Below are 26778 nucleotides of genomic sequence, written 5' to 3' on the forward strand. Positions count from 1 at the left end.
GAGCTTTCCTGGAGCATTTCATTCCCTGGTAGTGCAACTGAAGCAAACAATCAACTATGGGTGGCAAGATCTCCGGGATAAAGATGTGGACAGTCATAAGTTAGGAGATGGATACAAAAAGATTTCAAAGGCTTTATCAATGCCTAAAAGCACAGTGATATTATTAAAATAAGGAAGGTATTTATTCCATTACAGACCCTCCCTGGATGAGGACATCTCTCCAAACTGGATGATGTAGCCAGCAGGACACTGGTCAGAGAGGCTACCAAGAGGCCTACAGCAACCCTGAAGCAGTTGCAGGAATTTTTGACAAAGAGTGGTCATTGTGTGTGTGTGACAACAATATCAAACATTCTCCACAAATGTGGCTTGTATGGGAGTGTTGCAGGAAAAAAAGCCACTCTTCAAGAAAGGTCACATGCAGTCACTACTGAGCTTTGCCAAAACGCACCTTAAAGATTCTGGGGCCACATGGAAAAATGTGTTATAGTCAGATGAGACTAAAATGGAATTATTTGGCCTCAGCACTAAAAGATATGTCTGGCGGAAATCCAATACAGCTCACCATCTAAATAACACAATTCCTACAGTAAAGCATGGAGGTGGTAATATCCTGTTATGGGGGTGTTTCTCTACAGCAGGGACTGGAGCACTCTTCAGGGTAGAAGGAAAAATGGATGGGGCAAAAAAAGTAAAATTATTGAGGAAAATTTGCTTCCCTCTGCCAGAAAGTTGTCAATGGGAAGAAGGTTTACCTTTCAATATGACAGTGACCCAAAGCACACAGCAAAAGTTACCACACAGTGGTTGAAGGAGAAAAGGGTGAATGTCCTTGCATGGCCTAGTCAGAGCCCAGACTTAAACCCCATTGAAAATCTGTGGAATGACTTGACAACTGCAGTCCACACATGGTCACCATCAAATTTACCGATCTTGAGCAGTTCTGAGAGTGGGCAAATATTACAAACTCTAGATATGCAAAGTTAGTAGAGACATATCCCAACAGACTAAAGGCTGTAAATAAAGCAAAAGGTGGTTCAACAAAATATTGACACAAGGGGTTGATCCTTTTTCCAACGCAGTGATTCTGTCTTTGATTTATTTATTTTTTTCCTGACATGTTGGTGTCATATCTTTCACTTAGATGTTATAAGTTGCATTGAGTAAATACAGCTGGATAAAACAAAAACTGTGTCTGTCTTCATTCCAGGCTTCAAAGTAACAAAATGTAATTATGTTAAAGGGGGAGGGGTGATTCTTTTCTAAACTCACTATATATATATATATATATATATATATATATATATATATATATATATATATATGTTGCTTCTCAACTAGGACTCACAGCTGTCCAGAAGCACTATTTCTATATTTTATACAGAGTTTTGTTTATGAACATTTCTCTATGCAGTAGATGAAACATTATAAAGAGAAAGCATTAAAGCCATTTCTTTATCACATGTGATGTAGTTCTAGAATTTTGAAAGATAGCAGCTTTGAAAATAGCAAAGTAAACTCTCCCAGCATGTACTAATGTCTAGCTGTAATTGTGAGAAGAGAACATGTGGGCTCGATTTATCTCACTGACCAGTGATGCATTGAAAGAAATACTTGGTTACCAGGATATTTTTCCGTGTTCTTATGTGAAAGGTTATACAAATGAACAGATGGGACCTGTGGAGTTACTGCACACAGGCTAAGTGTGATGCTAAAGGAAAAATGGTTCATTTTTTGAAAGGTTCCTTAAACGAGGATCATATTGTTAATTTTGATACCCAGTATTGTGAAAATGACCAAATTACTTACAAACCTCTTGACCTCAACCGGATTCAAAAACAACCTTTAGCAAGTGAATTTAAAGGAATAACAGAACATGAAGATTTGCTCTATTTTCTATATATTTGAGAAAACGGCTACTGTAGTCTTGTTCAATACTTTGAAACCTTCATTTATCATGCTCACTTACCATTCTCCTCATCTCTTATTAATCATCTCTTGCTCGTCACTTCTTCTGCACCACTTATCCCTCACTGCTCACTTCTCATCAGTTATCTTGACTTGGAGTCTTCTATCATCAATTTAACGCTCATATCCTAACACTTATACCTTGCTACACAGCAATACTCATATATGCTTCATATATCACACACTTGAATGGCCTGGCAACTTCTGGAACTTCATGGTGCCAAAAGATGGTATTCAGGGAGCTGTCTTGTTAAATAAAGATTTTAAAACATTGATACTATGCACACGTGGGATTGAATAGCTCAGAAACAACTCCAAAATAAAAAAAAAAATGCACTTTATTATGGCCAAAAGTGCAAAAGGTCAATACTTAAATTATTGTCAAATACAACGATGCCTGGTTGCCAATATTCCTGGAAAATTAGGACATTGCACTTGCCATTGCAACTCATGTGCTGTCCCTTTTCTGCTGAAACATGGCTAGTGTTGGACACTATGGAAATTGTGTCCTGCAGAAAGAGGGATACCTGGAAACTATACATGTTTTACAGTGTAGCTAACAATCAGATTTTGTTATACTGAATTCATGACTCTGAGGAAAGGACATGGCCTTAACACATGCCAGTTTTAAGTGGAGGTACAACTTTCACCAAATATACAGCTTTGGTCCCTCTTTTACACCACCTTGGGATATCTTTCTCCTTTCTGGCTCTCCCGGTGTCCACCTCAGTGAAACCAATTTGCCTAATTCTTTTTCCCCATTGTTGGCTTCACAATGAGAGAATGTTCAGCAACTGGAGACGTGACTGGGTGGTCCAGTGGGTGTTGTACTTTGTCAATATGCCTTGATCAAGTCAATTAATTGTAAGTGCAATTTTATACTTTTTCTTTTTAATAAAGTGGTCAAAAGGCTAAGTGTACCTGTCCCAGAAAATAAGCTATGCAGGTAAAGCAGTGCTTCAGTGACCTGTGGAAAAATAAAAAGTCAACAGCTACAAAAACTGTAGCTGCTGACTTTTAATAAACAGACACTCACCTGTCCCAGGATCCAGCACTGTCCTCACTCGGCCAGTTTCTTCACCAAACTTTGGTTCCCAGTGGCCGCATATTAACTGTGGACAACAAGCTGTGACTGCGTGCGGCTTCACAGCCAGCTTCTCACTGCCCATGCATGAGCCACACTGCACAATCTGAATGGTCCTGCAGCTTTTTTGTAACCTGTGATGTGTTCCAGAAGGGTACGGAGGAAGGAAGGGGGCCGAACTTTGTAACGATCTGACCAGGAGAAGCATGTACCTATCAAAATCAGGTACCTGCTCCCACTCCCCCCCAAAAAAATGATGTGCCAAATGTGAATGAGGAGGGGAGAGGAGGAGGAAGAGTGTAACTTCCCCTTTTGGGTGAGGTTCTGCTTTAACCTTCCTAGTGCTATTCCCGAGTGTGACTTGGGGTTAGACTTTAGAGCCAAAAGCGGTAACCCCGAGTCACACTCTGGGTAGCGCTAGGAAGATCGCTGGATCCTGGTAGAGGTTTTACTTACCTTTTCTCCGGGATCCAGCGAAGAATGCAGGCGGTGTGCAGCGGCAGAGCTTCCTCCCAATCGTCTGCGAGCCCGGCTTCCGTCTCCGGTGACGTGACGTCCGCCGGGGGGTGGAACCGGCGGCAAATTTGAATGTAAAACACACCAAACACACTGATACCGTTCAAAATAAAAAAAATCACATTACATTGCCCCCCCAGTGCCCTTTCCTGCAGTTTTACTGTACTTTTTATGTAAATATATATATATATATATATATACAGTATATATATACAGTATATATATATATATATATATATATATATACACACACACACATATATATATATATATATATATATATATACACGTATATATATATATATATATATATATATATATATACGTATATATATATATATATAATTCTTGTGAATGAGCAGCCCAAACCAACTGTATACATATTATATATATATATATATATATATATATATATATATATACGTATATATATAATATATGCATACATAATATATGTATACATACATACAGTATATATATATACATATATATAATATATATATAATAAATGTATACAGTTGGTTTGGGCTGCTCATTCACAAGAATTACATGCAAAATAATGGTACCGCTTTCAGCACCTAAAATCCAAAAGAATCATACCGCCAGGGAGGTTAAGAGGCCCCAGAAGATATTAAAAACTGTGCATCTTTGTTAAATGTTTATTCATTTTATTGCCATTCCTATAGGCCTAGCTGAAAAATTCCCAGTTAGCAATACCTATGGCCTACCTTGTTGCTAGGACATTAAAAAATAGTTTTCACTTCTGTATTGTTGAGGGTGAGCATCCAATGGTTTTCACATTCTAGCAACAGGGCAGGACATTGGGAATGCTATCTCGTAGTTTTCAGCCAAGCTTCCAGGAAGGCCCAAATGGCCTACTGGTATGACAAGAAAATTCATGAACATTTTACAAAGTTGAACAGTTTTTTTTTTAATCTACTAGGGCTCCTTGACTGCGTAGACTATTTTCTGGAAAAGGTAAATTTAGCCCTAAGCTGCATTATACAGTGTACTCTGTCTCTATGATTCATATCAGGGAATGTTGCGATAGGCTATAATCCAAAAACATTAAAAATGCAATTTTTCACTTGAACCAATAGACTCCTATGTTAGGTCTAATACAGTAACAACTAATCCGGTAAGGACAGTTAAAAAGTATTTGAATGGTTGGTATATGATTTTTTTTCCCTTTGATTTGCATTATGCTAGAGGCGTAGTATAAAGCTCAAACAACTATGTATTACTATGCTAAAATCTGCTTTGCTTCAAGCTCAAGCAGCTTTGCAAGTCTATTTTATTTCATATAAAGTAAAATGCCTACCTAGAACAAAAAAACTACTATTTATTTATCTTCACAGAATGTATAGATTACCATTTGTTTGTCTTTCTACCCATGCACTTATTATTTTGGCAGATGCTTTCAAATCTTGGAAATTCACCAGCTTTATTTCACTCTTGAAAAAATCCCTGTTGCTATGGAGATACTGCTCCTTCACGTGGAAGCCTTCTTGAAGGTAGAGGGCATTTGCGAGATTAAATGCAAATTCTTTATTTTCTTCTGAAATGACGGAAACTAGCTTTTGGAGCTCCGAAAACTCCTCACCTGAAGACAGAGATTTGTGTATTAGTAAAATTTTAATGATGAAAATAATGATATACATTGTACAGGAAAACTTTTCGAATTAAGGCATATCATTGAGGATGAGTTCTTTTCCCCTTACGTTGACATCACACAATATAGCTGACTCTCTATAAATGCTGCTCCGCTTTCAGAATGTGACAATGCAGCTGAGGAGTGTTTTGTGTTAAAGGTAATTGGCTGTGTAAGAAATATGGCGGTACAAAATAATGTTTGTTACTGTAGCAGAGATACAATTAGCTCTCTCTGTCTCCTAAGGGAGTAGCACCACAATTGAGAACAGTAAAAAGCATTTCTGTTGAACTGTAAAGGGATGAAAGAGTTGATTTATTAATCCCTGAGAAAAACTGTCCATACCGGTGCCCTTCTAATAGGAAATCTCGCAGTTCAGATGTAATAGAGAACTGGCAATACATAGTAGTTTGAAAGGTACTTGTTTGATCCTTGTCCATACTATGTAGGTGAGCAGCTTACCCTTTGGATTCTACTTTATCTTAAACACCATGCAATGAAATCAAAGGAAAATACGAAGCAATACATGTGCGGCTTTTTTTTTTGTGTGTGTGTTTAAAAAAAAAGAAATAATATTAAATTAGCACTTTTTTTTGTTCAAATAAGAGATGCTGTATCTTGTTAGCGCTATCCATGTAGGAGTCCCTGGAAATTGCTCAGGTTATTTTCCCGGTAGATTGCCCTGCAGCCAGGCACACAATCTCAGTGACTCTTTGCCTAAAAAAACAGTCTAGAGGTGTACTATTTCTTTTTTTTTTTTTTGAGTAACTGGTTTGGGGCTGAAATAATTTAGTGGAATACTCCAAAACTATGTACAACTCGAGGACAGTAAACTCCTTGACTGGGGGTATTTCCCAATATTACGGCTACCAAGGCCTACCCAACCACCACCACATACCTTCCCTGTGCCCCAATAAATGAATACACACCATACCTCTTTACTTGGGTTTAAAATGGCCAAAGCAGCCTCTTTATTAACAAAAACGTAATTCACAACTTTCTTCATTACACCATATCACATTCTTATTGAAAACATACCATACATAACCAGCCTGATATATCTACCTGCTCTTCCAATAGGTCTTAAGATTTTTGAAGGCACCCTTAAATGACCAACCAGCTGTATCTGGCACCCCATTTGCGTCACCTGAGGCCCCCAGCTGCAATTACACTGACTCGGGGACAAACTTTTATAACTCCTCCAACCGATACAGCCAGCTTACAACACTTCAATAATAAATCCACCACTTATTAGGGCAGGTACACCCATACAGAAGATGGGCCCAGATCCTCGCTCTCCAAAGAGCGTAACCATCCCCTGCCTTCAAAAACCCAGTGACCTCTGCCCGTTGCCCTGACACTACCCGCACCAGCATACCTTTACCAAAGAAAAACCTCAATCCTAAGAAGAAGACACAACAGGGGTGGGGGGGCCACTAGAATCTTTCCTTGTGCTGTCCCTTTGCTGGAATGATGCCCAAGCAGCACATCCCCCAGAAGACCCCCTGAGACCACACCCTGCCCCACCCTGGCCTCCACCAATAAGGTAAGTCCTATATTTATATATACCTTCACCTACTTAACCCCTTAGCTCTTTTTAGCCTGTATGTCCAAACCCCAGTCATGTAGGCCCTCTGCCCAGGCTGCGCCTCAGCTCCTGGCCTATTACTTTCTATAAAGCTGAAGGAGAAGTCCTTGCACAAGCAAGTTATTAGAAGCAGTTAAAGGGATAAAAGCTTCTTCTCAGAGCAACAAGAGCAGAGTCCCTTCACAAAGATGGAGACTGAGCTCTTCAGGACACTAGCCAATGTCCCCTTTAAACAAACACTCTCTAGCACCAGAGGAGTGGCAGCAGCCCAAAAGTCTAAAAGATTTTTCAGCAGTCTGTACTCATAAACATTCAAGGAAAGGTGGTTGCCTTCTTCCAACATCCATGTGACACCTTCCTCCTGTAAAGGCAGACTAGATCTTCAGACCAAAGCCCCTCAGTAAGCTCTCTGAATCTTCCACATCCAGGACCTCAGGTTGCCCACCTGAGACCTCACGAAATCAAGCACATGGCAGCAAGCCCTCCAGGCTGGACTTTCTCTCTGTAGGCAAAGACCCAGAGGTTCTGTGCCTTTGAGTATTTATACAGACTCCCAGCAGCCCTCAGGGATACCCTCCCTGGGATTGTCCAGGGCTTTATAAATATTCATGCTGCTATTTGCATTGTTCCACACCTGTGTTCCAGAGGATTCTACTGCTCTCTGGAAAACAGAGAAAACAATCAAACCAGCAACAGCTGAAACACTGAGCAGACCTAACTAATCACATGCAGCTGCACTGATTACAGTGAGCATAACCCAATTTACCTAACACAGCAATTACAACCACACTATTTACAGTGAGATAAGCTAAATGTATTTAGCAACAAAAATGCAGCTCCACTGAGCACAATGAGCCAGCACTAAATCTACCTAATAATAATAACACCTATCTAGGAAGGTGCTACACAAGCCATACATTATTTCGTTTTCTTTCTTTCAACCACGGGTTAAAGACAAGAAAATTGTTAGAATTCCTCCAGCTGCGCTATTGTATTCTGACAGCAGGAGGCTTCCCAGCCATCAGAATACAATGACCACAGCTGGCAGCTATAGCCTCCGGTAGTGATCACACGGGGAAAAAAAAAGGACAAGCTGGTTGTACTGAACTCGATCAATGGATCAACATCGGTACAACCATCCTGCTTATAGATGGATCTAAATTCTTGCAGTTCCTGCTGAACTGGTTGAATCATTATCCATCTATTGCGCCCATATTCTACGTATACATATACTTATTCTATGGGTAATAATATGATAAAAGGCTTTAAATACATGTACTGTACCGGTGAGGGCCCCTTACTGTCAAGTTAAAAGTTACTAGCAGCCATGTGAACAATTATGGTGCGGTGCAGTGAAATGTATACAACAGTTCACAGTTAGCAGGCAGTGCCGTTGCCAAACGTGACCTATTCATTTGCAGCAACGTGTAATGTAGTGCAGTGTGCTTTCAATGGTTAACATAGACAGTGTTTATTTAGTATGGGACGTTGATAAAAAAGGCGCTGGTGATCTTTTATATTACTGGAATAAAACTTATTCAGGGTAGCACGTGTATTAAATATGTATTACTAGTGTTAAAAGTGCTTATTAGTGAATAAATTAATATAGTTAAAGGTAATAGATATATTTTAAAGTGCACAACTCAAAATTAAAAAATATTTCTGTTACTTATTAGTAGATAAATATATAAATAATTATATATATAAATAAATAATGTACATGCAACAAGCAAATCAATTATATAAATATATAGTATTCCGTGCAACAAGTAAATATAAGTGCTTATTAGTGCGTGCAAAAAAAAAACTCATCAAATATAAACGGATATAATCGTGCTCTCCAGTGAGAAATAATTATATAGCAAGTGTCTCTGCAATTCGTGCAACAAAAATATGCTCCTTAAAGTGCTTCAGGTGGTGGGGTGTGACACACGTGGCCTCTTACCAGCTTCCAATGAGTCACAATGACTCCCAACGCCTGTGATCCCTTTAATTGGGTGGATCAGACCTCTCCTCGATATCTTTTGGGTTGGATATCTGCTCCTACATTAGGCATGTATGGACCATATAGTCCGCATAAAGATAAACAAAAAAAACCTCCAATAGTGAAATATTGTATGCTTTATTTGAGAATTACTAAAAAGGTATACAGTTGGTCCCTTACTATTATTAAAAAAGAATAGCGCAACCATGCAAAAGAAATGACTATCAAATATGGAGACCATCCATAAATAAAAATGGGGATTTAGTTCCACCATATGGCCATATCGTGCTCAAGCCCACCACTGCGTCAAAGTACCCCATTATCGGTGGGTCCTACACTATCCATAAAAAAGGGGTGAATCCAGCCTCTCTTACCCTTGGAGACAACGCTCCTTGCTGGGAAGGTGTGCTAATGCACTGCAGGGGACTCCTCCTATATCTACTTGATAGAGGACACCAATAGAGTACAGGTGTGTGTGGGGGATGGGATGCTCAACCTCATAAGTCTGGTCAGACCGAATACATAATAAACAAGCAAAAAATTGGGGGAGCAGACCCTGAACATGTATATCTAAAGCCGGTGCAGCTATGAACCAAGCAACATGTATATTAAAAAAGAATAGCGCAACCATGCAAAAGAAATGACTATCAAATATGGAGACCATCCATAAATAAAAATGGGGATTTAGTTCCACCATATGGCCATATCGTGCTCAAGCCCACCACTGCGTCAAAGTACCCCATTATCGGTGGGTCCTACACTATCCATAAAAAAGGGGTGAATCCAGCCTCTCTTACCCTTGGAGACAACGCTCCTTGCTGGGAAGGTGTGCTAATGCACTGCAGGGGACTTTGCCTGATGACGCACAGATGCGAAATGCATTGTGGTTACTGACAAACCCGGAAGCAAACACACAGGCATTCGTAGCAGAGGCAGGGACGCTCGCCGACCGCCGCACACAGCACAGTGAGAGGAAAGCTAAGAGGAAGCTGCAGATCCTCGGATACGATTCCCCACTACTCAAAGATTTTGTGTACTGCCGAATTGCCCAGTGCCAGGAGGGCACAACTAATAGCAAGGGACCAACTGTATACCTTTTTAGTAATTCTCAAATAAAGCATACAATATTTCACTATTGGAGGTTTTTTTTGTTTATCTTTATGCGGACTATATGGTCCATACATGCCTAATGTAGGAGCAGATATCCAACCCAAAAGATATCGAGGAGAGGTCTGATCCACCCAATTAAAGGGATCACAGGCGTTGGGAGTCATTGTGACTCATTGAAAGCTGGTAAGAGGCCACGTGTGTCACACCCCACCACCTGAAGCACTTTAAGGAGCATATTTTTGTTGCACGAATTGCAGAGACACTTGCTATATAATTATTTCTCACTGGAGAGCACGATTATATCCGTTTATATTTGATGAGTTTTTTTTTTTGCACGCACTAATAAGCACTTATATTTACTTGTTGCACGGAATACTATATATTTATATAATTGATTTGCTTGTTGCATGTACATTATTTATTTATATATATAATTATTTATATATTTATCTACTAATAAGTAACAGAAATATTTTTTAATTTTGAATTGTGCACTTTAAAATATATCTATTACCTTTAACTATATTAATTTATTCACTAATAAGCACTTTTAACACTAGTAATACATATTTAATACACGTGCTACCCTGAATAAGTTTTATTCCAGTAATATAAAAGATCACCAGCGCCTTTTTTATCAACGTCCCATACTTTATATTGTTTTCACAATTAAAAGGGCAGCAGGTTCAGATATATCTTTAAAAAGAGCCAGGCGCCTTCCTATAATTTGCTAGTGTTTATTTAGTATTTATTAGTACTGTATAAGTATGGCCCAGTTTACTCAGCTTCAGCTTATATAAAGCTTAGTTAACTCTTGCGGTTGAGGGGTGGTAAAAACAAGAGGTTGCACTGTGTTTTTCCATCCCCCGCAAGCTGAAAAGGCAGTCATTGACCCCCTATACAGATGGAAAAATTACCCCCATGGTACAAAGAAAATGGAAATGCCATTATTTTAGTAAATATAACCTGCTAAATACCTTTTCTTATCAGTAGTATATAGTAGGCTTGTGACTTTTACCAGTGTCTGGTTAAAGCTTGTAGGAGAAGTTTTCATTCTACTCTGTCTGTCCTATGAGGCTGCAGAGTCCCCGACCCTCTGTCTGGACAGTGCTAATTGGCCCTGTGCTGATCACATGCACACTCCCAAAATCTCTACCAATACACACCAAACTGAGCATGTGCAGTGTGCCTCCAAGGCTCTGTTCTATCAGGAGATGAATTGGGGGCAGTGGAGGAAGGGGAGGATCAAAGAAAACAGGATCAAACAGCTTTTTTACACAATGCAGAGAATTAACCCCTTAGGTTCCACAGTGAGTATAGTAAGCATGCTTTACTTTATATACAGACTGATTTTAGTGCTGTGGGTTTAGTAACATTTTAACTGCTTTGTGTAATTGGTTTTGCACGGAGCAGCCCTGATCTTCTTCTTCTTGGGTCCCCCACCGGGGGTCCTAGATCCTTCCCTTTGACTAGTGCTCCCAATAGCAAGCTGCTTACTTTGGGGGCACTAATGCATGTTTGCTCTCTAGTCCAGCTCAATGCATTCATAAGACACATAGAGCCATGGCCCAGCCCTACCCCCGCTCTCTTCTCATTGGCTTACTAACTGTAATTGAAAGCAGCGAGAGCCAATGGCTCCCACTGCTGTCTCAGCCAGCAAGGAGAGAGAACCCTGGGGCAGTCAAGGCTCTCTTGCACATCACTGGATCAAGAGGGGGCTCCGGTAAGTACTGGGAGGCTGTGGGGGGAGCAGCACACAAAAGGTTTTTTATCTTCATGCATAGAATGCATAAAGGTAAAAAACCTTCAGCCTTTACAACCACTTTAATTGTTATCAGACTTTTCATACCGTATGTCATATGATTAAAATCTGAAAAGTAATGAGAAGCTCAGGATCCAAATATTGTAATTGTGTTGAATTATCTCTATGATGAACACCATTATACACAGGGATTACACATAAAAAGTCATAATCAACATTTTTTTTTTAAACCAAATATATGGCAACCTTAATTAATAGACCATATTAGGCCCAGGAGCTCCAAGCAAGGCCAGTCAATTCATAGCTCATGATAGGGCCCCTCAAATCATTCAAAATTGTATTGATTATGTGATTTAATGACAGAATTAAATAGTGTGACCTATCAATGAATAGATTGACCTATTCAGGCAATCTGTCACATCTGTAGAATTTGCTATTCTCTCTCATGCATTTCCTAGACAAAGGTTGTAAGGCTGTCAGGAGACCATGAATATATGTATGCCATCTAAAAGACTGAGAGACCAACATCCCTACGTGGCCTTTTCAGGTTTACCCTTGGTCATTTTATTACTAGGATTTGTACAGAGCTTTTCTCTTTTAATTCTTTTACAAAATGTAGTAAATGTGATACGTTATTGTAATGGCATGGTTAATGAATCCCACAGGCTTGAATAAACAAGTAAACCTGATGTCTTCTTTTAATATGTCCGGGGATGAAGCTTTACAGAAGTGAGGAATGCATCCCACAGAGGAGCTGCATGTAAGAAGGCAGGTGCAACATATAAAAAGGAGAAGAATTTCAAATATACTATAGTATGTCCTTGTGACGAAAATATAAAAAATCTGTTCATGAAGGGACTTTTTATTATAGAAGTAGTTCCATATCTGTAAAGGCTAACTATTGACTCATCTCTGCAAAAAAATAAATAAATAAATATTTCAAACATAATGAATGAATCAGCAGTCAAGAAGTCTAACAAAATTGTATGAACTTGTTCACACAACTGTAGATGTTTTCCTCTATTAAAATAACTCTTTTATCTACTACCAAGGCCTTCTTACAGCCCTATTCACAGTGTTGCCAAGCAGTGTGAATTCTCCTTAATAAAAGTGGTCTATACACCCTCTCTATACACAGCAGTGACAAACATCATCAGGTAAAGGGTAACTCCACTTCTGTGGGGGGGAAAAAATACCAAAAAAGAAAAAATAATATAGCGTATACAATTGTGACACAAGTCAAACTGTAATTGAATGTTATTAACTGCTTCCGGACTGCCCACTGCATATATACTGCAGCAGGGCGGCCCGCCTGTGCAAAATCCTGTATAGGTACTTGATTTTGTGCAAGAGCGCCACTCCCGCTTAGACACAGCGGGAGCCAATCAGCTGGTCTGGCGGCCCCGATGGCCGCCGCCCATCCGCAATCATGCAGGAGTTAGACAGAACGGCTATGTAAACAAGGCAGACGGCTGCCCTGTCACAGAGGAAGAGAGAGATCTTGTGTTACAGCTAAGCTGAAACACAGATCTTTCTTTTCCTCTAGTACATCCATTCCCGACACAGTTAGAAAGCATGCCCTAGGAGCACACTTAAACCCTTGATCACCCCTAGTGTTAACCCCTTCCCTGCCAGTGTAATTTATACAGTAACCGTGCATTTTTTTTAGCACTGATTACTGTATTGGTGTCACTGGTTTCCAGAAAGTGTCACTTATGCCTCGTACACACGTAACGATTATCGGCTGACCGATCATCCGACTTTTGTCCAGAGTTGTGTTTTGTTGGTTGGAATGTGCCTAGACTGCACACAAATTTTCTCGGCCAACAAAAATCTACTTCAGAAGTGATGTCATGTTCTGGTTTACTTTCCGTGTGTTTTTTCTTCTCTGAGCATGCCCAGTCTTGCTCATCAGATTTTTGTCTGCCGAAATCTGTACTGACTGATGGAAAATTGGCCGTTGTGTTGACGGCCAACAAAAATTTTATAGCCTGCACTCCAGATTTTTTTCGGCCGAAAAGTCGGAGTCGGTTGTCGGAAGCATCATACTAACAAGTCGAAAATCGGCCGATTGGACGTTGGCCGAAAATTCACGGCCAATAATCGATGCGTGTGTACGAGGCATTAGTGTCAGACTTGTCTACCGCAATGTTGCAGTCCCGCTAAAAAAATCGCTGAATGCCGCCATTACCGGTAAAAACAATAAAAAATAAAAAAAAGTCCATAAATGCATCCCATAGTTTGTAGATGCTATAACTTTTGCGCAAACCAATCAAAATACACTTATTAGGATTTTTTTTACCAAAAATATGCAGCAGAATATATATTGGCCTAAATTGATGAAAATTTTGATTGGGAATGTTTTATAACAGAAAGTAAAAAATATATATATATTTTTTTTTTTTCAAAATTGTCGATCTTTTTTTGTTTATAGCGCCAAAAAATAAAAACCGCAGAGGTGATCAAATTCCACCAATAGATAGCTCTATTTGTGGGGAAAAAGACAGTAATTTTAATTGGATACATCGTCGCACAACCGCAAAATTGTCAGTTAAAGCAACCCAGTGCCGTATCGCAAAAAATGGACTGGTCATTAAGGGGGTAAAACCTTCCAGAGCTGAAGTGGTTAAAAATTACCTTTCCTTTTCAATCTGCAGCCACTGTAATTTACTGAAAATGCAATGCAATATGGCTACCTGGAGTTGTTCTGTACACAGAATGTATACTGACTAGAGTTGAGCGAACACCTAGATGTCCGGGTTCGGCGGGTTCTGCCGAACTTGAAAAAAAAGTCTGGGTTCCTGACCCCAACTTAACCCGGAATTTACCCCGATCCCGAACCCCATTGAAGTCAATGGTGACCTGAACTTTTGAACACTAAATGGCTCTAAAAAAAAGATGGAAAGGGCTAGAGGGTTGCAAATGGCAGCAAAATCTTCTTAAAAGCATGGCAAGTGCTCTGCAAACAAATGTGGATATGGAAATAACTTAAAATAACATAAAAAACATAAAAATAAAAAATAATCATCTTGATCTAGGAGGACGAGACCCATATAGAGTAGGAGGTTGAGGTGGCGGTGGATGTGGCGGTGTAGGTGGAAGCGGTGGTGGAGGAGGACGAGCTAGCCAACACTGGTTTTTGTTTTTAATTTTAAATTTCTTTTTAAATTAGGGTACACCCCAAAAGAGTGAGAAAGATCAAAAATACAACAATGGCTGGGTAAGGCCGGTATAAATGTCTATTCTGCACAAGGTATGGACAAGTCCTGTGGGATCCATGCCTGGTTCATTTTAATGAACGTGAGCTTGTCCACATTGGCTCTGGACAGGCGGCTGCGCTTGTCTGTGATAATGCCCCCAGCCGTGCTGAATACACATTCAGGTAATACACTGGCTGCAGGGCAGGCCAGCACCTCCAAGGCGTAAAGGGCAAGCTTGGGCCATGTGCCCAATTTGGAGACCCAGAAGTTGAAGGGGGCAGACCCGCCATTCAGTACGTGTATAGCTACGTAAGGAACGGTAAGGAACTGTATATGGTATATGGTAAGGAATGGTGATGGCGGCGGGGGGGGGGGAGGACTTTTTTCCCCCTTCTGGGTTGAGTCTGGCCTTGAAAAAGATATGAGTCCCTGGTTGTGGGCCGGGCTCTCCCAAAGCTGTCTAAGTTCTGAGGAATTCTGGTAGGGCAGGGCTGCACTGGTCTTGCCAGGGACCGGGATTCTGAAAAGCCTGTGGTGTATGTGCCCCTGGAGTGGCAGTCCAGGGATGCCATAATTCACGGTGGATGGCAACACTATGAGTATGGCACCAAGGACACTGCACTTCCTACACACGTTTTTCACACCTGCCTCTAGGGCCAGGCCTTTTGGTCAGGAGTCAGGACCAGAGGAATTTTTATTCCTGGTCGAAGGGCCTGCCATAGTATTGCAATGTGGCACTAACCTTGCACTTCTTCTTCACTATCCCTTTCCCCACTTTTATGTGTTGTGTGTCTCACGTTTTGTGTTTTTTATTGTGGCGGTACACTTTATTCTGCACAGCATGATTAGTAGGGTGTAGGTCCTTGGGCCTGTCCCTGAAAGTCTTGGAAGGAGGTGGATATGGCCTTCTGGCTTGGTTCGCCCTCTCTCATGGGGTCTTTCTTCGGGAGTGCCCCACCTACTACTTGGCGTGGTCTGTTTCAGCAGACCTCCTAAAGAACGGGGCTGCCTGGTTTTGCAGTCCCTGTCAGGAGCCTTGTGCTCCGGGGGATCAGGGTCAGGGACCATGTGTTCACCCTTCGCACTTTTTGTGTTTCACTTTTCTGGTGTGCACTTTTTTATGCACCCACCGGGTGATAGTCTGAGTGTGGTCACACACCACGGGCTTAAAAAAAAAAAACAGCTGGTGGTCCTGGTTGTTGTAGCGTGCCGACAAAGCTTTTCCACATTTCATACATGCTAACCCTGCCTTCTAAAGGTGCTGGCGGTGCCCTGGCTGCGTTGGCGACCTCCTCCACCTCTGCCTTCGCCTTGTGCTTCCACTGTGCCCCTGCTGTCAGGTGGAAATGCCACCAGCATCACTTCTCAACCTTTTGGCTATGATCAAGTGTAGTATCTGTTGTTATCAGTTATCTGGGTGCCACTCCTCCTCCTCCACCTCGTCATCCTCCAGAACTGTGCCCTTGCTGGACAATTGTGTACCTGGCATTTGTGGGTGCAGGAACCCACCCTCGGAGCCACTTGTGAATGACTGCCCTGAAAGCCTTGGAAATGATCACTGCTCCGGATGCGGAGGCGGTAGTGGATGAGGATGAGGAAGCGGAGTAGGAGGAGTTAGCAATAGGAGTCAAACTGAAGCGCCCTGCAATCCTCGGTGGTGGAAGGAGATGCACCAAACAAATTTAAAGGGTGTATCTCACAGTAACATAATCAGCAAACGCTGCAAAATTATTAATTTTCCCCTAAATGGGTGTTTATTGAATAGCAGAATAGAACAACAATATCTAAAAGGGTGTATCTCACACGTACAGATACAGACTAAGCCGCAATTTAATATCTTTCTTTCTCCTAAATGGGTGTTTATTGAATAGCAGAATAGAACAACAGTATCTAAAAGGCTGTATCACATACATACAGATACAGACTTAGCCGCAATTTAACTACTTAACCATTTAACCTCAAAGACCAGGGCCTATTTTACGATTCGGCACTGCGTGAATTTAACGGACAATTGCGCGGTTGTGCGATGCTGTACCCAAATGAAGTTGACGTCCTTTTTTCCCACAAACAGAGCTTTCTTTTGGTGGTATTTGATCACCTGTGCGATTTTTACTTTTTGCGTTATAAACAAAAAAATAGCAACAATTTTGAAAAAATAATATTTTTCACATTTTTTTATATGAAATTCCCCAAAAAAATGTAAAAATCTAAATTTTTTAACATTTTAGGCCAATTTGTTTTCTGCTACATATTTTTGGTAAAACAAATCGCAATGAGCGTATTTTGATTGGTTTGCGCAAAAGCTATTGCGTTTTCTAACTACGGGAAAGATTTATAGTTTTTTTTTAACTAGTAATGGCGGCGATCTGCGATTTCTTTTGCGGGACTGCGACATTGCGACGGACAGATCGGACCCTTGACTGACATTTTTTACACTTTTGGGGGTATCAGTGACATTACTACAGTAATCAGTGCTATACATATGCACAGTTACTGTAAAAATGACACTGGCAGGGAAGGGGTTAACTTAATTGGTGATCAGTGGGTTAAATGTATCCCTAGGGGTGTGATTCTAACTGTGGGGGGGCGTGGCTAGTGATGTAACCACAGAGACATACGATCCTATATAGCAGGATCATATAGTCTCTGCAGTTACATTAGGGAGAACGACAGATGGCTGTGTTTACATCAGCTGTCTGCCTTTCTCCCTCTCCAGCGGGAGATCGCGAGTGGCCGGTGGACATTGGAGCCGCCAGTCACTCGTGCAGGAATGTCAGGAAATGAGCAGGGGCGATAGCGCGCCTCCGGCGGCGTGCGCTCGCCCCCTAGAGGCTCGTGGGTGAGTGACGTAGCGATACGTCACTTTGCCCAGGAGGGGCTGACCGCCGCAGTATATAGTCGTGTGGCGGTCGGCAAGGGGTTAATATCTTTCTTTCCCCTAAATGGATGTTTGTTTATTGAATAGCAGAATAGAACAACAGTATCCAAAGGGTGTATCTCACATGTACAGATACAGACTAGGCCGCAATTTAATATCTTTCTTTCCCCTAAATGGGTGTTTATTGAATAGCAGAATAGAACAACAGTATCCAAAGGGTGTATCTCACACATACAGATACAGACTAGGCCGCAATTCAATATCTTTCTTTCCCCTAAATGGGTGTTTATTGAATAGCAGAATAGAACAACAGTATCTAAAGGGTGTATCTCACATGTACAGATACAGACTAGGCCGCAATTTAATATCTTTCTTTCCCCTAAATGGGTGTTTATTGAATAGCAGAATAGAACAACAGTATCCAAAGGGTGTATCTCACACGTACAGATACAGACTAGGCTGCAATTCAATATCTTTCTTTCCCCTAAATGGGTGTTTATTGAATAGCAGAATAGAACAACAGTATCCAAAGGGTGCATCTCACACGTACAGATACAGACTAGGCCGCAATTTAATATTTTTTCCCTAAATGGGTTTTTATTGAAAAGCGGAATAGAACAACAGTATCCAACGGGTGTATCTCACAGTAAAATATGCAGACTAGGCCGCAATTTATTTATTTTTTCCAAAATGTTTTTTTATTGAAAAGCGGAATAGAACAACAGTATCCAATGGGTGTATCTCACAGTAAAATATGCAGACTAGGCCACAATTACATTTTTTTCCCTAAATGGGTGTTTATTGAATAGCGGAATAGAACAACAGTATCCAAAGGGTGTATCTCAGAGTAACGTATGAATGAAAAATTTTTATTTTTCCCTTAAATTGTTGATTTTTGAATAGCAGATTAGAACAGCAGTGTCTAAACACTGTATGTCACAGTAAAATATGAAGGAAAAAAGTTTTTTTTTTTTTAAATCCATATTAAGCAGACACATATGCACTGAGCTTGCATTACATGGCTGCTACACGCCACACGCCACACGCCTAATAGGTTGGATACTGTTGTTGTTCTATTCCGCTATTGAGTAAAAAAAAAAACATTTGAGTGAAAACCTGAAAAATATTTTTTTCCCCTTAAATTGGTGATTTTGAATAGCAGATTAGAACAGCAGTGTCTAAACACTGTATGTCACTGTAAAATATGAAGGAAAAACTTTTTTTTTTTTTTTAAATCCAGATTAAGCAGACACATATGCACTGAGCTTGCATTACATTGCTGCTACACGCCGCACACCGCCCACCTAACAGACTGATAAAAGTTTTTTTTTCTCCCTACTCCTCACTGGGCTCAGGTCAGGGCAAAAAGATTGTGCACTGCACCCCCACACAATAAAATCGATGTAGATCACTGTCTGATTAAAGAATATTCTCCTATTCTTTCCCTGAAAGCAATCTCCAGCCTTCCCTTACAATAATCTCCTATCTCTCCCTCATATCAGCAGCAGCAGGAACCTGACCCTACAGTAGTTAGAGCAGAGTGACGTGCGGCGCTACGTGACTCCAGCTTATATAAAGGCTGGGTCACATGCTGCACTGGCCAATCACAGCCATGCCATTAGTAAGCATGTCTGTGATGGCTTCTAAGGGCACACTATTTAAACGCTTGTTGATTGGCTGCCCTGCAGCTGTTGAAACCGCGCCATTAAAACCGCGCTAAAACATTAAAACTGCGCCAAAACATGAAATAAAATTACCGAAAAACGGACTGTATCCCAAATATACAGTAAAATGTTTGGGTCCATGTCCGGGTACCGAACACCCAAAAGTCCGGTACGATCCCGAACAATACAGTCCGTGTTCGCTCAACCCTAATACTGACCACACCCCAGAAACATAATTTCCTGCTTGTGTGATTGGCTCACCAATTTTCCCAGAAGTCTGCCTAAGATAAAAGTCAGATTTCAGGCATCACCTGCAACAGAAATTGTATTTTTGGTGAGATACTCCCAATCACAACTCAAGGGATACAGGCCCAGCAGCTTTCAGAATTAGAGCCCTGCATGTGCACAGCTGTTTGATAATTTTGAAACCACCCCCATTAGACTCTCTTTCCCACATGAATATAGACAAACACACAGTGATTTCTTCAGAACAACAAAAGGTAGGAATCTGCAACTAAGTTTGGGATAAAATTCTTGCGATGTACATAGATCACCCAGAGGGGAATGATTTTTTCTCAACAAAGTGGAGCTATGCCTAAAACATGAGCTACTTTACCTGTTGTTTTCAATGAAGTAATGTGCATTAGGCTTTAAAGAGATTGTAAAGGCAGAGGGTTTTTTTTTTGTACCTTAATGCATTTTATTCTTCTGTGCGCAGCAGTCCCCCTCAGCCCCCCAATACTTACCTGAGCCCATCTCTATCCAGTGATGTAGCAGGTATCGTCTCAGCTACCCTGGACTCCCCTCCTCATTGGTTGAGAAAGCACCGCGGTGTGATTGGCCCCCTCTGCTGTCATTTAAAGTCAGTCAGCCAATCAGGAGAGAGAGGGGCGGGGCCGGGTCCTGGCTCTGTGTCTGAATGTGTCTCTGTGTCTGTATACATATTATATTTGAGCAGTATCATATGGAAGGATCGTGAAACATCTTTTATGCAAAAAAACCCCGTAAAAAGTTGCCTATAATTTTCTAGTGCCAATTTTTGGCCTGCATCTGGCCTTTGAAGATAATTTTGTATTTGTTTATTTAGTCAAGCCATAATTTATACACATTTCTTCAAAAAACAGAAACCTATATAGAAGAGACCATAGATCATTCTAACAACAACTGATAGAACTCATAGGACAACCATGGATTTCGTTGGAAATGCATGGACGGGTCTTATGACTGAAATTGAATCTACCTGTAACATCCCGGCCAAGGACGATATAAGCCTAAACCAATATATTAATACAGTAAAGAGACTTATTAAAAAAAAGTCAAATCTATATTGGCATATAGAATTTTTCTTGAAGTATATACAGGCAAATGTATGCCCTATGGGTCTGAGGATTCATCTATTCCCCTCCTTCGATAATGCTTCGAGCGAGTTTAGAACTTTGTGGGAACGTATTCTAACCAAATGCAGTACCGACTTGTGCCAGCTGTTGGTGTCCCAATACAAATTAGACCTAGCTATTTTGGATACTGAGTTATCATCTTTATATACTAAGAACGAGAATCTAAAAAAACATATACATTACGAGGCAAGATGGAAGGAGGTGAAGGAGTATGGAATCAAACTTAATAGGGATATCATTGGTAAAAAACAAACCAAATTTTTAAAAGATAAGATGGCCTTCACGGAAGGCTATGCTTACCGATGGCCGGGACCCAATAGTTCAAGGCGACCCCGCTATTCGCGAGGCCCCCGTGAACAGATGTTGAATACAGGTCCAAGAGAAACCGACTGGGAATCAGACTCGTCTTCGATCTCCGCACAATCTAATAGATCCAAAACATCGATTAGATCTAATCAAGATACTAGACCAAAAACAGACATGGCGACACGTAAACGAGGACAACAGGAAGGAGCCAATTACACACCACGCTCCAAAAAGCAACCCGATGAAACTTCCAAATTTCAACCATTAGGAACTGGGGGGACTCAAATTGGACAGACTGTTCGATCTGTCGAGGCACTTACACAAGATGGTTTGGAAGCACAGGACCCTTATTTGGGACCCCTGGCTCTCCAAGCGATACAAATGTTGCAACCCTTATCCACTAACACTAATCCAAGTAATCCATCCACACAGGATTTCACATCTAATTCTCAAACACATTCACTAGGTGCTGTGGCACCGGTTTTTTCTAACACACTACCTTTAAATATACCCAGCACTACCTCTCTTAGACAAACCACTATTGATGGCCACTTTGCAGCTTCACAGGCCCAGGCCTCAAATTTTCCCCTGAGCACATCACTAAGCCTTCCCACTTAAAATTATCGATCATTAACTTAACCCCTTATCACTTCTCCCCCCAAGAACAAGAGGTCCTTGAACTTGGCCTCACGTTCTGTCCATCTACTCCTATGGATAGATATGAGACCATAAAGGACGTCTATATGTTCATAAGGAACTTGACGTATAAACATATCTACGACCCAGAAAGACAACGCAATACACAAGATAAAGAAATTTCAGAAAAAATAAAACATTATACAATGCAAGAATTCCGTGTTTTACGGGATCTAATCTTACTATTGGAGGAAGGCAGTCTTCCGGATTCCCAGTCCCCCGATCAACCTATACAAACAAAGACAGTAAATCCAAGACAGGTCCCCTTCAAACCAAAATCCAATAATTTCCCTGACTTGACTACAAATCCTAACCTTTTGGCTTTTCTGACCACAGTGGTAGGTGAGATCAAAAATTGTGAGCTAAAATCAACACAAAATAATCTTTCTAAACAACAACTACAGATGCTTAACAAACTAAGAAACCATACAGACTTGGTTATCAAACCCTCAGATAAGGGTGGTAACCTAGTATTGATGACTCGAGAGGGATACGAAAAAATGTGCCTTAATATCCTCTCAAATCGTACATGGTACAAAAAGATATCCCCATCGGTTACTACAGAATTTAAAGCAGAGTATTTGGACATAATTGGACGTGCATATCAATTGGCTCCTATAGACAAAGACTGTTATAATTTTCTTAACAACAAATTTCCGAGACAGGCGACATTCTATTCACTCCCAAAAACCCATAAAAATTTAACTTCTCCACCCGGGAGGCCTATTGTATCGGGCATTGGAAGTTTAACTGAAAATGCGAGTCGTTTGATCGATTATTATTTACTACCACACGTAGTGCGGTTACCGTCATACGTCAAGGACACACTCGAGTTTTTAAAAATGATTGAAGATATGGTGGTTCCTCCCGACGCCCTGCTCGTGACTTTGGATGTGGAGGCATTGTACTCCAGTATCCCTCACGAGCAGGGCGTCGGGATGATACGCACGTTCTTATATGAGCAAGATCATCACACTTGGCCATTTTGTGATTTTATTTTGGAACTTCTATTGTTTATTTTGAAACACAACTGGTTTACTTTCAACGGGTCCCACTACCTCCAGGTGCAGGGCGTGGCCATGGGCACTTGTTGTGCCCCGGCCTACGCCAACCTGTACCTGGGGGGGTGGGAGCGACAAATCACTTCAGATGAAAATTTATCCCATTTTTTTTCCTCTGTGGCAATCTGGTTTCGTTATATAGACGACATTTTTGCTGTCTGGACAGGTTCAAAATCAATGCTAGATGAGTTTATTGCCCAACTAAATATAAACGACTTCAACTTGAAGTTAACATCTACCATCAGTGACTCGAGTGTTAATTTCCTTGACTTAACGGTACTCAAACATGTGGATGGACACCTGACGACTAACCTATACAGAAAGGAGACGTCAGGGAATGTAATATTACATGCGTCTAGCGCCCACCCAGGGGCGCTTATACGTAGTATTCCATACGCCCAATACATACGCCTACGGTGTAATTGCACATCTGATAAGGATTTCAAAATACAGGCTAACCTTTTACGAGAACGCCTAATGGCTCGTGGATACAGTAAGCGTCTGTTGAGAACAGCTTTTAACAAAGCGTTTTCTCAAAATAGAAACAACCTCATCTTTAGAGCCAAACCTCCAAATACGCAATCGACAGTTAAACTAATAACCAAATACTCCGCTCATGAAAAAGTATTGAGAGATATTCTTGAACGGAACTGGCATCTTCTTCGTGATGATCCAGTTATAAACAAATACGTGGGCAAACATCCCCAAATTGTTTTCAGGAGAACAAGGTCTTTAAGAGATCAACTAACAACAAGCCACTATCAACCCATTAGAAATAAAGCAACAACAGGTAGAGGTACTTATAAATGTCGCAAATGCGCTTTATGTCCTTGGATAGAGGAGAATACTGAATACACTTTACCTAATGGGGAGACATTTGCTCCAAAATTTCGAGCCGACTGTAGCACACGTGGAGTGGTATACATGATGCATTGCACCTGCGGCATGTTCTATATAGGTAAAACTATAAGAGAGCTCCGCCAAAGGATAAATGACCATGTGTACGTATCAGCAGGGGGAAGGATGATCACGCCCGTGAGCAGACACCTTGACCTATACCACAGGTTCAATCCCAAAAAGGCAAGATTTTATGTGCTAGAGGTTATCCCTCAAGATCCTCGGGGTGGCAACTGGGACAAAAAAATTCTCCAGAGAGAAACTCTCTGGATAGAACGTCTCAATGCCACTTATAGACCTGGGTTAAACGAAACACAATCGTACAAACCCTTTCTGTGAAGGTTTCCTTGCTTACCTAATGCCAACAGACCTAATTGACCTCGAGTAGTATACTCGGGTTACGATAATGGCCCTCTGTGGGACATATGGGTCAGGGTGTCGGCTTGGTTTTGGCGTGGTCATCCTCCCCCCGTATATACATATATCTAATTAGTCTGATACCTCTTCACATTAAATAGGTCTTATGGCACATATACCCCCCTGCCTTTCTTATGTATAATAAACAGTTTTTTGTGCTATAATCCCTATCTCATCAATACTATGATCTTGAGGATTTGTAATAAGTCAAAATATGCAACTTTCTCTTGGGGTTTGAAGTATGGAAGTGTTTCTAGTAGGGGGCAGTTCAGCCCCTGTTCTTTCATTAGGGCTGTTACTATTGAAGCCCTTACTAGTGGTTTACGTCAAAAAATAAACATGGCTATAGAAGAATTTTTGATAAACAAATATGTTACCGATATATATCTCCTGGTGTCACCAGGAACATCTTTGTACCTTAGTGAAATATGCTTTTATATCTGTATTTTTTAAATATATAATTTCTGTCCTTGTTGTGTTGTTCTTTCATTTCAGGCAAATAGAATTCTCATGTAATTGCGGACCGATCCTGTGGGGGCAGTGTGGGTAAGCATGGAGATCAGCCTCATCAGTGAGATATGTGCGGCCAGATAGGCCGCAGGCCAGTCCCGCCCCTTCCGGGCGGAACTTCCTGTGGCACCTGAGCGGACTGCGGAGGCACTTCCTGCCTCTGTATAGTCTGCATACACCTGTGACTAAGCCGAGAGCCTCGCCGGGGTGTCCCCGCGCTATGTCCCCGAGCGATGTCCGGTGGGAGTGGCCGGGGCGGTGACGTCCGTTTGACGAACCACCCGGGATCCATGCTACTTAAGGGCGCCATTTACAAGCCCTGGTATGGTGGAGGTTCCCCATCCGGTGAGGACTGTGCGGAAGCTGGGAACAGCGTGGCAAGGGGTAAGCTTTATATGGCCAGTATTAATACTGTAACATTACACTTTTGTGATATCCGGGAATTCATCTTAATCTTACTGTGCTTAACAGCCGACATACAAGCAGAGGAGACACGCTCCCTACATTTAAGCTCTGGTCCTTCCTAAGTTTGGTGAGCATTTCTAAGGTGTCTGTGTATGTTTGGAACTTTTGTGCTGCAGGGCGATCTGTCATCTTGGGTGGCACTCTATATGTGTTTGCTACTATGTTTGTTGCTTATGTTTGTTCTGAGTACGCTTTGCATGTACTCATCTTGGACCTCATATAGCAACTGCTTATCTATATATAACCCTGGTCACCCCCCTACTATTATAGAGGAGGATGGGCCGGATACGAAATTGATTACACACACATATTCACATATGTGTGTGAGAGCAAATCAGTATACATGATATATATTTTACTATAGGGGTAGCCCATATACGAATGGGTAAACTCTGTATGTTGGTGTATAATCGTTTATGAACGCATGGCACCTGTCTTCTCTTACGGTCCAGAATGACTATGTGTCTTTTCTGTTGTTCCCCCCCCCCCTTTTAGGGCAGATGTTCTATGGGCTCTATAGGTACTTACACACTCTTATAACAAGCATGAGGCATACAGATTTTACCACTTTAGAACACTTGAGCTTATGGTTTGGCATTCCTATGGGCTTTCCCTTAAAGTGATATCATAGTATTAAAACGCTTACTACTCTGAGAAACATTTTTTTTTTTTTTTTTTCTGCTTTCATCCACCCAGATATGAGACATGGAGTGACTACCCTCACTACTATGTCACTATACATTGCCTTTTTGAGTTTCCCAAAACGCACAGTCCTCCTCGTTAAAGAATTCTCTATGGAAATTGAGATATGTGCCTGATTACTATATGTACAGGTATGTATACATTTTTCTGTTCATTTTCCAGGTATATAAATAGGATATATATGCTTATACTATAATTACAGCATGGATCCCCACATATACTCACTATTGGCAATCTCCGTTCTTTCCCCTAAACTCCTCTAGTGTCTGAATGCAACTTAAGACCCAATGTTATATTGTGTTGATATTGCAAAAATAGAAGGACTTATCTGAGATGTGTAAGACGATTATATGTAATTAAAAGGAAAGATAAATGATATGCAATTGTAATTATAACATACTGAAAATAAGGTAACACATATATGTAATCTATCTAAATACTGTTATTTCTCACACAGACAAAAGAAATGATATGCTCCAGATGAAGCTTTTTTGTCTAAGAAAGCGAAACATGTCGAGCAAAGGTCATATATTACATGGTGAATGTTAACTTATATTTTCAGTCGACCCTGCTGACCGGCACCATACTGCTTGGGTGTCCGTCGGCGGTTCTTTCTTCTGATAACAAGCAATACGTTTCCAAGGATTATATGACTACTAATGATCTTGTACTTTGAACTGTATGTAAACTGACTGTTATAAGTTCTATGCACTGAGATATTGTACAACATAGACCATTGTTGTGTGGTCTCACTGTGTCCTTAATACACAATTATTTGCCTGTATTTTTCTATGATTTTAAAATATTTAGTTCTGTGTTAAATAAAAGAAATCTTTTTAACAAAACTCCTGTGCCCGAAATCTCTGTTTCCCAATCCTTCCAAATGTAATTGATCAATTGAGGATAGGGGCACACCCTAAAT

General features: G+C 40.9%; 1 protein-coding gene across 1 annotated transcript in view; it reads right to left on the bottom strand.

Moving 5' to 3' along the window:
• The window catches only part of SERPINI2 (serpin family I member 2), a gene marked incomplete at its 5' end in the record, with an annotated part of 95680 nt that overhangs the window by 62393 nt on the left and 6509 nt on the right, over nt 1–26778 (bottom strand). Inside the window, one exon of the mRNA XM_082252183.1 lies at nt 4941–5171. Within this exon, the coding sequence (XP_082108309.1) occupies nt 4941–5171 (231 nt within the window). The remainder of the gene's footprint in view (nt 1–4940; nt 5172–26778) is intronic.

Source organism: Pelophylax lessonae (genome assembly GCF_965119305.1).
Source record: "Pelophylax lessonae genome assembly, chromosome: 3".
In the NCBI taxonomy this organism is placed as follows: domain Eukaryota; kingdom Metazoa; phylum Chordata; class Amphibia; order Anura; family Ranidae; genus Pelophylax; species Pelophylax lessonae.